Raw genomic sequence first — 14,816 nt, forward strand, 5'->3', positions numbered from 1 at the left:
CTGTTTTTAACGTGTAGATAGAATGTGAAGACAAAATATGTGCCGACTGAAATAGTGGCCTGCTGGGGCAAGTGTAGTTTGAGTATGTGATAATTCTTAGAGCTCTCTTTTGTAATCTGACTATGTGTTCAATATATGTAGGGTACGTGTTGCCCCAAGATTCTATGCAGTAACTTAACTGACTGTGTACAAAAGCAAAATAATAGTATACGGAGAACAGAGAATTCAAAACATTCTCGCGCTTTCAGGAAAATATGGCATCCATACGCAAGTTTCGAACAAACTTGTTTTGTGTGATTTCTCCAGTGCATATCAGAATCAAAATGGACACCTAGGTATTTAAAACTTGTTGCATGTTGTAAGGGCTCATTATTTACATGCAAGGTTTCAGTTTCAGTTTATTTCCCACAACAAGTACAGGGCATGTACGAGGTGTGGCGAGGGTGACGGGATAAAAGCTGCGTCAAGGGCAGCTTGACTGGCCCCGTCTCCCCGAACAACATGGCAGCAAGCACGACAGTTTAGGTGATAGCATTGTAGTTTAAACTTTTTCCCCTGTAGCTAAACACTGTGTATTTTGTTTTATGAATATTAACAGTAAGCTGGTTGGTAGTAAACCACTTTAGGACCCTGACAAGTTCTTCGTTTATTTTGCTGTTTAGTTCTTCTATTGATTCTCCTATAAATACCAATGCCGTGTCATCAGCATACATTAATGCTTGAGCATATTTTAAGGTTGACGGAAAGTCCTTCACATATAGCGAAAAAAAGATCGGTCCCCGTACTGAGCCCTGTGGCACTCCAGTCAGCACCGCCTGCGGTTTAGATATCAAGTTATTAATTACAACTTGCTGTTTGCGGTTGGTGAGATAACTGGTAAATAAATCTGCTAGCTTCCCTCTAAAACCGTAATTACGAAGTTTATCAAGTAGGATGGTATGATTAACGGGATCGAAGGCCTTCTTAATGTCAAAATACACAACTATGGCTATCTTGTTTACGTGAAGGGCTTTATTTAAAATTTCTGTTAGGACCAGGACAGCAGATCCTGTTGATCTCTGCGGTGTGAAGCCGTGCTGACTGGCGCTCATTATACTACATTTGCTTACGAATTTCCTGACACGTAAACACAGACATTTTTTCAAAAATTGTGTTAATAATACTGAGGACCGAAATTGGCCTGTAATTACTTGGTTGTGACTACTCTCCCTCTTCGCCAGCGGAGTAATACAGGACGCCGCGGACCGCGGCCCAGTGTTAGCAACTGCTGTTTTTTTTTTTTAAGTTGTATCCTACCATGGAGGTTTTTTTTCCTCCATGTATCCTACTATAGCGAGCAGGAAAGGACATGAGAGGGGGCAGGCTGGCGGCTGACGCGAAAAGCATCGACAAAATGCACGAGGTGCTGGGCGAGTCTTCACTCCTGTGGCGCGGAATAAATGCGCACATTTTTGGCGGCATTTAAAGGGTTTCGGTGGCGCAATGGTTATAAGCGGGTCCAATCCCGGCCGTATTTTCCAAAACTAAACTGGTCCAGCTCCTTCCCTATATTCAGCGATCGTGGCCACGGCGGTTATTTCGATGGAGGCGGAATTCTAGAGGCCCGCGTACTGAGCGATTTCCGTGCACGTTAAAGAACCCCAGGTGGTCGAAATTTCTGGAGCCCTTCACTACGGCGTCCCTCATAGCCTGAGTCGCATTGGGACGTCAAACCCCATATACCATACTCCTTTTAGTGCCGCGAACTATCGCGGCATTACCGTAGCATTGCGTCGGGGATATATAAATCAGGGGTAGAAGTAAATCAGAGAGCTGTTGGCAGATTAGCACTATGTCATTGTCATCATCATCAGCCTGACTACGCCAACTGCAGGATGAAGGCCTCTCCCATAACTCTCCAGTTAACCCTGTCCTATGCCAGTGCAGCCACTCTATCCCCGAAAACTTCTTAATCTCATCCGGCCACCTAACTTGCTGCCACCACCTGCTGTGCTTACCTTCCCTTGGAACGGTTTCTTGCCTTCGCATTACATGGTCTGCCCAAGCCGGTTTCTTCCTTTGAAATTCAACTAGGAGGTCATTATCCCGTGTTTGATCCCTGCCCACTGTGCCCTCTTGCAATGTGGGCATAATATACAAAATAATCGATGCGATTAAAATTTTGAAATATCTGCGCAGTTTGATCTGTCGTCGTGGAATCACCTGGAAACTTTTACCTGATCTCTTGAAGGATAGACCTGATGACCTGAGCCTGGTAGGCATGGATGTGCATTCGTGGCATGTTTACCAGCATTAGGAGAGATACTCGCTTAAGGCTCTGTGATTCGATTAATTGTTTCAGATTATCACCATCTCCCTCATGTAACACTGATTGCAACAAGAGACGCGAAGCAGTTTATTCTTGCTATCACGAAGACTGAATACTACAATGAACATATTCGTGCTTTTGTTGCAAGCCATACAGGCCACAGTGTATGGCTTCAAGATATTAGTCGCCACAAAAGGTTCTTCGAAACACTGTATTTGTGCAAACATATTGATTACATTTTTCCTCAATATGTATCCTTTAGTGAGAAAAGGCAAGCGTGAACGATTAGTGCTAACTGGACTCCAGTTGTGCATTTAGATGCCCAATTGGGTTTTCCCATTTTTGTGTATCTGTTACACCTCGAAGGTCCCTAAGTGGGACATTACAAGAGATGTGAGCGTGTGTAAAACAGTTAATATTGACTGTTTCGTATAATAAATGCAGATGAGTCACCTTAAATCGCAGCCTTGAACCGAGCGGCTTTACGGATTAGTTCCAGATTAATATAAGTAGGGTTAGTGCAGCGCAACTCTGCACGTTTCCCGTGCACGCACTCAGCGCAGAGAATTTTCCGCCCGTAGGCAATCTGACGCTGCTGCTCTGTTGTACGGTTAGTTAACTCTCTTCGCAGGCGCTTTAGAGCTGATGCAGACTTCTGGCATAGACGTCCCCATGTTCGCGCTTAGACAGCTTAAATTGAGGTTGCCAAGCTCGGTTTGTGCCAACCGCGCTTTGCTGGGTAACCGTGGCTTATTAAATCATGTGAGCAGCATTAACAGCGGTTAAGCATGCCCGCGTGACAGCAATATGTCAGCCATCCTATTTGGGTCGATTCTTGCTTGCAGTGTTTGAACACCCTTTGGTTGGTTGGTTCAAGGGGTTTAACGCCCCAACGCGACTCAGGCTATGAGAGACGCCATAGTGAAGGACTCCGGAAATTTCGACCACCTGGGGTTCTTTAACGTGCACTGACATCGCACAGTACACGGGCCTCTAGAATTTCGCCTTCGATGGGCCAGGATCGAACCCGCGTCTTTCGAGTCAGCAGCCGAGCACCATAGCCACTGAGCCACCGCGGCGGCTAGTTGAACCACCTTTAACCTTTAAATTCTAGGGCTTGACTAGGGCTTGAGTTAACAGCTGGCGAAACCAGTTCAATGAACACGGCTGCAATATTTCGGCAGTATCATCTCATATCCGAATGAATCGTGGCATTAAAAGTGCTCCGCACTAAAAGGGCCCAACAATTCGGCGTGTTCGCAACTCAGGCCTGAAATTCTGTTTATGTACTCGCACTGACGGGGCTGGACTTCACGCGGTGCAGGCGGTACACCGAGTTGGAGGGCTACCTGCTGTACAGGACGCTACTGGTCCACACCCTCGTCTCCATGGCAACGTTGTCAGGCAGCCCGCAGAACCGCTTCCTTGTCGACTACGAGAACCAGTGCGTGCATTTGGACCGACTGGTTCCACCTTCTTTGCAACATCGCATGCCGCGAGGATAGCTTGTCTCTTGTTGGAACATTACTAGCAATTCGGGACAAGCGGCTCTAGTTCCCTAGTCTGCCACAACGTGGCGCATTGCTTTGAATATTAAAAAATCGCGCGCTGGCATCATCCGTGACGTAAGAAAGATAACATAACGTGATAGGCTGCAAGCGTTAGCGGCACTGTCTGGGCGCTGTGCCAAATTCATGGTAATGATATCGGAACAGAGGTGATACAAGCCGGACCGACTCCCAGGAGCGCCAGAGTCCCGGTTTCTCACTCACAGCAAGCTGCACCTGTGCTACTGACCTTAAAACGTCCCTGTAAATTTGAATCCTGGCGTTCAGTTTGCAACACTACTAAAATAATATGGCGCCTCAACGTTTCGGTACGGCTAGTCGCCTTCGGGTTGCATAGAGGATGATAGCCGTAGTCCGTTCAAGGGGCATGTGATGTGAACCATACATGTTGTTTCAGCGTAAGTGTCCCTTTAAAGGGAGACTGAAGCACTTTTTTTGAAAATCAGGCTGGCAGCGGCGTCCTATAGTTTTTCATGCTGTATACTGGAATATCGCATCCAAATAAGGAAAAAACAAGCGCGAATTGCCTTTTTTAGCCGAAATATGCGGCCTGTGCCGCGGGGCACGCCGCGCAGCGCGCCGCCGCCCGTGATTGGTCAAGAGAGGTCGTGACGTCACTTTGAGGACTGGAGAAGCTGCCGATGCGGATCCGGCGCTGCGTTGAGTGCAGATCGAAGCTTTCCGTGTCGTTGTAAAAGCGAATACGGCGACTATATTTTTTTACTGACCTCCGAAGAAAAGGATGCTACAGTTTGCTCATTCCACGTATCGCCTGAAACCAAAAAAGACACAAGCAAAAAATTCTACGCCTAGCACAAGCATACGCCAGCGTCAAAGACGCGATGCAGGCCATACGTAAAAGGTGCCAGCACAACCTGGGCTCGTATTCTCGGAAAGGAAGGGGTGCGAACAATACTCAAGTCAATTACCACCACCGGACGCCTCCTGGCTCGCCCGGAAGAGCGTCATCCTAAAGAAAAGGCCCAAAGCACTGTGTAGAAAAAATCCTGTTCTCAGTACCCGGCGCTGTAGGTTAGGGCAAGAAAGTATTTCAAGGAAACGATGAAGGAGCACAAAGTTGATGTCAAAATTAGCGAAGCGCAGTGGCCAAGCACTGCGAGGCATGTGACCACAGGATAGTGACGCAATCATTGTGCGCTGGAAACCAAGCCAAATACGCGCACAAGGCTGCTGCTTCACTCGTGGCGCGTTCAGCAGATGCCAGAAAATATTAATCGCTGCCTCGGAAACGTTCGCCCTTCCTAGATTTGCACTTTAGGTTCAGTGAAGTAGTTGCCAACTATACGTGTGTTTAAAAGCCAAACTAGCTGCAACTCGCCCGCTGCCACAACTTGATGAAGAAACCGAGTAAGGTTGCGGTGTTTTTTTTTGCAAAAACTCGGTTGGCATTCATTTCTCTCATAAATTTGCATCCGAAATCAACGTCGAACGCTTTCATTTTAATCGCTTAGCTACGATTAAAAGAGATGCCGCATATGAAGAGCTTCGATGCTTGCTTGCTTTGATTTATTATGCTTTGCTCTGCTTGCCTGGTTGCTTGCTTGCTTGGACACGTCGAACCGAGTATAAAATCACTAGGCGAGCCTTGCTGAGCACGACTCAGGTGGTCTGGCCGCACCTAAGCTGAGGAGAGCGACACATGCTTAAGCCTCTATAAGGTTTCTTTAGGGGCTAAGTGAGCATGTTTCTACTTTTAAAAGAGGCGCTTCTTCGGAATGGTGACACGCCTCTCATGCGCGAGAAAATCGAAGGAACTGTGTCGTGGTTCAGCCGCGCCTTTTGGACACAAATCTCCAGAGGTAACATTAGGGACAAGCTCTGCATGTAGCCGCTCTTACGAAAGTGCTTCGCGCAGAGTAGGCTTGCTTTGGTCAGCTTGAATTCTTCGTGACAGCAGCGAGCGCTTGCGCTGGGAGCTTATGATCTTGCGAAAAACAGTGGAAGACGACACAGTCTCGGCCGTATTTGTTCATGGACACGAACGTAGAGTAGTACCTCGTGTTGAATCTGATTCTCAAGGTCGGCCGACACGCTTTGTACGTCACAACGCACGCAGCACGAGAAACAACGCGCGCTGAAAGCTCGCTCGGGAGCGCCGAAGTATCCCCCGGCTCCTCAACGTGACGTCACGTTGGCCGGCATGGACGAGGTTTCCCTCTCCGCTGTTCTCCTCTCCTACGCTGGCGCGGGGCGCGGGAGATTTGAACATCGCGTTTTTAATTGGTGATTGCGCCACTGTTTTAGCCAAAATCGAAAAAATAATTTCACAGACGTGATCAGCAATGAAACCCTAAAAAATTAGCTGATTCGAAAACCGCCTCAGTATCCCTTTAACGGCTGTACAGTGTTATGCGGTTTCAGTCCTCCTTCCATGAAAAGGAGAGATCTAAGGATAGTTATCTCTTCCAGACCAAAGTGGCGGGGTGTCAACTTCAGTGCTCACTATCGGTGACAAGAAAAAACAAAGCTCTAACATTTAATTATCCAGAATGTCTCGCTTGGACACGTAGCGCGCCGTATACTCCCCTAATCGTACGCATTCAAGGGCCGCATTTTTTGCCAGAAAGTTATCGTGGCATTAGTTTTTTTCTTTTGCTATACCTCCTTCCGGTGGTATTTTTTAAATTCTACACGGTGCTGCGATGCAGGCTCCAGATGCCTCACCGCCTCAGCTACCAGCAATGGTTGTGCCTGGTACTGCCGGCAGCGGCCGCCTCGTCCACGGTGCTCTGCTACTACGTGGACGGCGTCCTGCTGGACAGCTTGTGAGTGCACTGTGCCTTCTGCGTTATCGCTCAACTGAAGGGAGCGGAGCGAAGCACTGTGAAGCGCCGGAACGAAATCCCTCCGCTCGGCGCGCGATTACGCGCTACCTTTCGAATCTTCACACCTCGGTAAAGCTTTCATTCAGCCGGAAATAGATCTCCTGCATCTTGTCTTTACTTAGCGGACATACCAGGACATGCAAGGCATTATGTGTATTGCCAGAGGCATTAATGGGACTGTAGAACGCGAGGCATTTTGATCTGCTGGCTATCTAATTAACAAGTTGCCCATTATCGTGCAGCTCGGACCAAGATAGGAGCGCTGCAGTGCCATGAAATTGTGCTATATGCAGACCAGTACGACCACATTGTGCTGTTTCTCTCTACCCGCCATTTCGTGCTTATGGTTTTCCGAAGGCTATAGGACTGCAGTAAGATATAATTTAACATACATGTGTACGTACGACGTGTGTTGAGGTAGACAACGGCATTATTATTATTATTTATTATTTATTTTACCCTCAGGGCAAAGCATTACAGAGGGGAGTGGGTAATACATAACACTGAAAATACAAACAACAGCAGAGAAGAAGAAGTCCGAAACAATACAGGGTCAGGAATTGTGGCGACTGAAGAATGAAGGTGGTTCCAGTCATATGACGTGTGAGGAATAAAAGAATCCTTGAATGTTTTAGTTTTGCATGTAGAAATGCCTACCTTATGTATGTGATCTGTGCGGCGTGAAATATATGAAGGCGGAAGAAGTAACTCGCAGCGAATGGACTCATGATGAAATACTTTGTGAAAAAGACACAAGCGTGCAATTTTACTTCGTGATGCAAGTGAAGTTAGGCCCAATGTAGTTTTCATAGCCGTTACGCTTGACGTACGCCGGAAGTCAGAGAGAATAAAGCGCGCTGATTTGTGTTGTACCATTTCCAGTTGGTCGATCAAACTTTTAACACCAGGGTCCCAGACTGATGAGGCATATTCTAGTTGTGAACGTACGAGTGTGGTATAGAGTAGAAGTTTGATGTTAGTTGGCGCTGCTTGAAAGTTACGTCTCAGATATTCCAGCATGCGATTAGCTTTGTTAGCTTTGTTAGCTAATAAGAGCAATCAAGCTCTCGTAAGGCAACAACCGTACTGGAGTGTAAGGACAACAACCGTACTGGAGTAAGCCGGCGCGTGTAGAGAATTCTCTTTCCGAGGCTAACGGTACCACAAAATTATGCAATCCTAAGCATGAACGGATAGAGACACCTAGTATGTTCAGCGAATTAAAGCAAGAACAAAGTCAGACCAAGGAAGAAATAAGTAATAATAGAGGTGATGGCCACAAGCACATTGTTTTCTTTAGGGCTTCATGCACGACACCAGTGTTTGTGATTCGAGCTACTTCGGAGCTTTGGAAGACAACGGGCACTAATTTATCATACCTATGGCACCTGGATTTTCGGCATAATCCAGCAACGAAGAGATCTGGACGTCACTGGTTTTCCCAGCGCCACCTGCACACAAATGATGTGTGTACTCAGGCAACCATAGTGTGTGGGGTAGTTATTCTAGTCTCACCGGTGACAAACTCCATCGGAATGCAACTGCCAAATGAGAAAGGGGAGTGGCTGTGCAACGTCATACTGTCCAACGTGAGGCCGAAGGTGTTCTCATTCTGCCACCGTACAAGTGCAGTACTGGGTATCCCCTTAATTCTTCCTCTGAGTTCTCTGAATCCAACACCCTCATAGAAACCTCCTTTACCATCTCCGCAGTCGACACTTCCAAACATAGGAACCGAGTTTTCAATCTGCTGGGGGAGGTAGTGCCGTGAGGTCTATGAATTCGTGTTGGATAACATTTGCAACGACAACCTTCTTGTTATATTTTTTAAAGACAGGTTTTGCAAAACACGGTGTCTGCTTTGTCCCGGGAGCAAGCCTCTGCTGAGCTTCATGAAGGTGGAAGCAAAACTAGCGTTGTGTGGCACTCTTCATTCGAAAAGCAAAAGGCGGAGTTGGAGACCGCTTATTCTCTGAGATGCGTTCGTAGTCGACATTTTCGAGTCAAGACATGATATGGGGGTTGGAAGTCTTAGAAAAGGCTGTGTAACAAAGAAAAACCTGCGCTTGTCAAGTGGCCAATCATTTGATTACTCATAGACTCTTGGAACAGGAGACGTTCGGAAAGCTCCTGTTGCCAGTCGGATCCCTTGCCGGTGAATTTAATCTGAAACTTTTAGTATTGTCATCCTTCTCCTTTGTTGGAGGGACAAAAATTCTTGTACCCGCAGCTTCTAACTTTTAGGCAAATCTAGTTGTTTAATCGATATGTACAAAAACCGTACCAAGGAAGACATGCTGCCCCCTGACTCCATCGCTGAATCTAAGTGGGAGCAGAGACCGCGGAAAAATGTCGCGGGAGCTCGAGCCCTCCAGCCCCGTTGCAGTCGGCACCTATGCTTCCACATTCGGTTTGAGGCCGCTTTAGTTACCATTCGAAATGCCCTCTAGTAGGTCTACGTGAATTCATAACCACCACCGTTCTACACGCATCTTCGGTAAAAATACATAACCACGTTTCATAAAAATTTGCTAAAATCATACCGATGTCCTTTGGTGGTCCACACTAAATAGTTTTTCATGAACAGATGCATGAACTGCCTTTTGTCACAAATATGCAGGCGAAGGGGTTTGCTTCTGAGCCGTGCAACGTGAGTAGTTTTGCATCCTCAGAGACCCTAATCTCTTGAAGGCTCGAGGAGCTAGCGTCTTCAAACCCCGAGCTGAGGACTGCCAAATGTGCTAGAGAGTCCCACATACAGCTTTGAAGCAAACCCTTAAGAGAACTTCTTGCTGGGCTGATTGGCAATTCATTGTAAAGTAAAGGCGCCAAAAACCACACACACACACGTGACAAGAGAACGGGACAGAGCGTGAGTGTGTGTGTGTGTGTGTGCGCGTGTGTGCGTGTGTGCGTGTGTGTGTTTGTGTGCGTGTGTGTGTTTGTGTTTGTGTGTGTGTTTGTGTGTGTGTGTGTGTGTGTGTGTGTGTGTGTGTGTGTGTGTGTGTGTGTGTGTGTGTGTGTGTGTGTGTGTGTGTGTGTGTGTGTGTGTGTGTGTGTGTGTGTGTGTGTGTGTGTGTGTGTGCGCGCGCGCGCGCGTGGTTTTTGGCGTCTTTACTTTACATTGAAGCAAACCCCTTTGACTGTATATCTTTGCCTAACTACTCTTCCGAACCATTTATTTCTTAACGCTTCTCATAGTTCTTATTGGTCAGGTTTGTCTTTACATATATAGTTTCGAATTATATCATGTCTTTATCCTTTATGTGTAACATGAATAAATAATTAAGCACATCAGAGTAAAAAAGAAGCAGGGGATAGAAAACAATGTAATATAAATTATACGCTTAAAGAAGACAATAAGGCATAACTGAAATTAAAAATACTAGTGTACATGTAAGGCACGAAAAGAACAGAGTAAACGCAAAAGTACAGCAAGTGGGAAAAAAAGACATTTCAAATGCCAACGTCGCTGCGGATTTAGCCATTGAGGCGTTAGATTCAATGGCTATGTACGCTGGTAAATTGTTCCAATCTATGATAGTGCGTGGTATGGATGACTTCGCAAATGCAGATGAACGAGACGCGATGCGTTTGACTTTGTGCGTATGAGTGTAAGGAGATAGCGCCACCCAGCGGCGTTCGTGAGGAGAAGAAGACAAAGCACGAGGAGCGCGTGCGGAGGAGTACGCCGGGACAGGGCGAAGAGGATTACGTGGCAGAGAAGAGAAGAACGCGGTGGGCGACGGACGTGGACGAGTTCTGCTGGCTCCCCGAGTTCCGGGCTTGGGCCTCAGCTGCAGACGTCCGGGCCACCAGACCTGGACATCCATCGTCGAGACCTCAACCACCAAGCCCAGGCGCCACTCTTCTCCGTCCATCCGTCAGCTGCTCCACACAGGCCGCCTCTGGTGCCTACGTGGCTTTTCCGGGATACCAGACCTGGGAACCGTGCTGGGAGCCCACAGACGCCGACGCTGCGGTAGCGTTGCATCAACATTGGAACGCCCAGAGACTCCCTGACTGCCCGACACCCAGCCAGTCCTCCCCGCTCGTTGCTCGAATAAGAGACAAGTAGTGTGACTTTCCTCTTTGACTTTCTTTTTCCTGTATTTTTCGTAAGCATTTTGTTCTGTTCCCCCGTGTGTTTTTCCCGTGTGTTGTTGCGTTGCTCTCTCGTTCCTTTCCTTTTTTTTTTACGCTCATACTGAAATTGGTTTCCTTTCCGATAAAAGCCGCCTCGTTTATTGTTTGTACTTTTGTGTTTGTGTAAAATACAACCTGCAATCTCCGAGATCCTCACAATGAGTAAGCCGCGGAAAGAAGGCTGATGGTGATTGGAAAAAATCCGGGTGAAGCGATGGATGGTGATACAGTTTATGGAAAAGTGCTAGCCATGATAGTTCATGTCGCTAAGACAAGTCTTCTAATTAGGCACGATTCTTTAAGGCAGTGACGCTGGTAGTATGTGAGCAGTCTCAAAAAATAAAACGCGCAACACTGTTCTGCAAGGACTCAGTGTTAACTACGAGATAGGCTTGGTCAGGATCCCGGATGGCTGATGCATATTCAATCTTCGGGCGAATGAGTGTGATGAACGCAAGTTTCTTCAGTGTGGGGTAGCCAGCCTGGGGTTATGCTTTAGATGGCCGAGTGAGTGGTTGGCGGATGCTAAAGTTAGATCAATGTGGTTAAGCCATGTTAAGTCTGATCGCAAGTGAACTTCGAGGTAGTTGAAGTAGTTGCAAGCTCGACAGAATCGTTATTTAGGAAATAAGTAGTGGGAATTCGAGCACTGAGAGTGAAAGACATAAGCCTAGTTTTAAAAGTATTTAGTGGCATAAGCGAAGATGTGCACCATGCGGTTACTGTATCTAGGTCAGTTCGAAAACATTGTTGGTCTGTGATAGAAACAATTTTACGGTATATAATACACACTCATCGGAAAAGAGCCTAACTGGAGAAGACACAGAGCAAGTTAAATTATTATTATATATTAAATAGAAAAGTGGACCAAGAACGCTCACCTTTCGCACCCCAGAAGTGACGTCAGAGTAAGTGAAGTTGTAGTTGTTAATGGAGGTAAACTCAAGTCTAGCGTTGACGAAGTCCTAAATCCAAGTAATAACAGCAGAGTGAATATTCAGCTGAGTTACTTTGAGCATAAAAAGAGTAAACGGCTATAAGAAACGGTGCACACTGTGTGGGTTTGTACGTGGACACAGGCCACCACCCACCGCGGGTTCGAGCTTCGCGCGAGCCAAGGGCCCCGATCAGCCGTCACCACACACACACTGGGACACCGATGCAGTGCACTCAGCCTCCGCTGGGAGGAGAGCGATTCGCCGCAAAGAAATAGGCCTCCAAGTTCACAAAGGAGACGTTTATTCACATCGTCCTCCAGCTGATACACACACACTCAATAGTCACCCCGTCCCGGGGGCGCGCGAGGAGCAAGGCTCCGCTGCGCGCACGAAGCGACTCGAGTAATGCGCACCGCTAGCACGCCGCTGCAGGAGAATGTCCCCGCGGCAGTGCTGTGATCTCTCTCTCGTGTCGACCGTTGGGCCGGTTGCGAGAGAGAGTGGGCATTCAACGCAAGGTACGCCTGTCAGAGGTCGCTGGACCCCGCTGGACAGGCTCGAGCCGCTGCAGGTCAGAGGACACGTGCGGGCGAGCTCGAGTAAGCACTGGTCCGAACGGCAAAGGCCGGCACGGACAAACAGTAACGTACGCACCTTACGCTGTCTCGGAGGGATCTCTCTCTGGGCCCCGCTCGGACGGTCGCGCGGTGCGCGGCCGCCCAGAGCGGGTCCCGAAAATCCCGCCAAAAGGCGCCAATGGCAAAGGCCCTTGGGGAGCCGGGGCGGAGCTGTGGCTAAATGACAGTGATTAGTCACCCAGCCGCCTCTCCACCGCCTGAGGCGGGAGCAAGGGAAAGATGAGAAACGACGCGGTAGGCCGGCACAGCCGCGCAAAGGCGACGGCGGAAAGCCATATTCCCACATCCCCCTCTCCTTAAATGCCCTCCTACCCATCGGCAAAGCACGCGGCCAAAATAAAGAAATCAATACACAAAAAAAAATAAGCTACACTTCAGTTCCAAAATAAAGAAATGAATACACAAAACAAAACTAGATACCCTTCAGTTCCAAAATAAAGAAATGAATACACAAAAAAAATCTCTGCCTCTCCCGTAACCGAGAGTAGAGTAAGCATGAAATGTTTACGGGCCTAATGTCATCTCGGTGGACACCCGAACCGCACCGTACAGGAAGGGAGGAACGCCACCACCCGTTCAGCGCGATGCCTTGCCATTTGGTTTTTTGAGGAAAGGAAATGGCGCAGTAATTCTCTGCCATCTCGGTGGACACCCGAACCGCACCGTAAAGCAAGGGAGGAACGCCACCACCCGTTCGGCGCGATGCCTTGCCCTTTGAACGCAGCGCTTTTCCCCCGCGCCCCTGTGCACCTGCGCAGGTTTGCTTCGATGCGCGAAGCCCCTAAGAGATCACGTACGACAACTAAGTGTACGTGGCATTTATGTGCTTTTTGCAGGCGTTATTAGAAATCGGAAATTATAATTCCGTGCATTATCAAACGCACAGCGCCACTGATATCTTGATAAACATTGAGAAGGCACTGGCAGCAGTTATTTTTTGTGACTCGTTTGGAGACCAACCGTTGCTTGCATGCCGGTCGCGTAGGAGGGCTTAGAGAGTCTCGTTAAATCTCGTTAAGTCTCGTACGGTGCCCGGATGTTCTCGTTTCAGAGCCCGGATGACTGGAATTCAGTGCCCGGATGACTCGATTTCAGTGCCCGGATGACTCGATTTCAGTGCCCGGATGACTCGATTTCAGTGCCCGGATGACTCGATTTCAGCGCCCGGATGACTCGATTTCAGTGCCCGGATGAGTGGATTTCAGTGCCCGGATGATGGCTCTCGGTCTCGGCGTGACGTCACCACACTGCCGACAACGGGGGCTAAAAGCATTTCATGCTTAAAAAACTAGCTACCCTTCAGTTCCAAAATAAAGAAATGAATACACAAAAAAAAACTAGCTACCCTTCAGTTCCAGCCAGAACAACGTAAGAAAACAAAGGAAAAACAAGGCAAACAACACTTGCATACGCTTCAGTAAATCAAAACAGCTTGCAGATTATATACACGGTACACAAGAAGATGTGAATAAAACTGTACAACTATGTGACCGGTGGATGTCAGCCTCAAAGTTCGATGGCGCGGCCCAGTGGGCCTGTCGGCGACTCACCGCTCGCAGACTTCAAGTTGAACAGGTTGGGAGGGCCGACGACAGATGGCGGTCTTCTTTCCGTTGATGTAGGGTGCGTTGATGACGACGGGGCCGCGGCAGAGCACTGACCTCGCGCCCTTGGACACGACATCACGTTCGGGCACAAGAAAGTTAGTGCACCCCTTTCACGCCGGCTGAAACGGGCGAGGACGTTCGGCGGCGTCCAGATGTGTAACCTTGTCCACAGCGAGGGGTCCTTCTCATCGTCGCGCTCACGCAGAAGCACAGCGGCACAACTCACAGGCGTCGCCTCGGCTCATGGTTCCGCGCACACACAGCCACAAACACAAACACACGTACACCAGCACGTGCGCGGACACCGGTCGGCGACAACGATCCCCTCATCAGAAGCGTCCAGAGGCGCCGCGGCGAGGGTCAAAGGGTGCACTTTCCGCCCCCCATCGCCCCAAACGCCCCGCCAACTTCCCCTCCATACGGGCCGCACAAAACTCGCACCGCGACACACGGCTCCTTAACGAGCCAACCACCCACAGTCGGGCCGGAAATGAGAAAAGGCGCGCTGTACAAACGACACCTAATCCAATCTATTCCTTCTAGAAGATAAGAGCAAGCACTAGAGGGCTGAAGTTTGCCTATGTACATCTGGGTACGTTAGAACAAAAACAGACGAGCAAACGGGCAAACGAAAGTGGCTAGAAACTGACTCAAACAAAAGAAATAAATAAATATATAAACACGCAAGGCTGGAACTGAGTATGATGCAAAAAAAAAATAATAACACACCGTGCTTCGCCTAGGTAGGGCCTGACGAGAAAGCTC

General features: G+C 48.3%; 1 protein-coding gene across 4 annotated transcripts in view; it reads left to right on the forward strand.

The window, feature by feature from the left end:
- Positions 1–14,816, forward strand: part of LOC149362145 (uncharacterized) — a 60,373-nt gene that overhangs the window by 19,827 nt on the left and 25,730 nt on the right. For all 4 annotated transcript variants that reach the window (XM_089572915.1, XM_089572918.1, XM_089572919.1 and 1 more), the window contains 2 exons: positions 3,633–3,752; positions 6,546–6,662. In XM_089572915.1, coding sequence (XP_089429041.1) covers positions 3,633–3,752; positions 6,546–6,662 — 237 coding nt within the window. The remainder of the gene's footprint in view (positions 1–3,632; positions 3,753–6,545; positions 6,663–14,816) is intronic.

This window comes from Amblyomma mixtum, chromosome 2, assembly GCF_055824585.1.
Source record: "Amblyomma mixtum isolate Tamu chromosome 2, ASM5582458v1, whole genome shotgun sequence".
Taxonomy (NCBI): Eukaryota; Metazoa; Arthropoda; class Arachnida; order Ixodida; family Ixodidae; genus Amblyomma; species Amblyomma mixtum.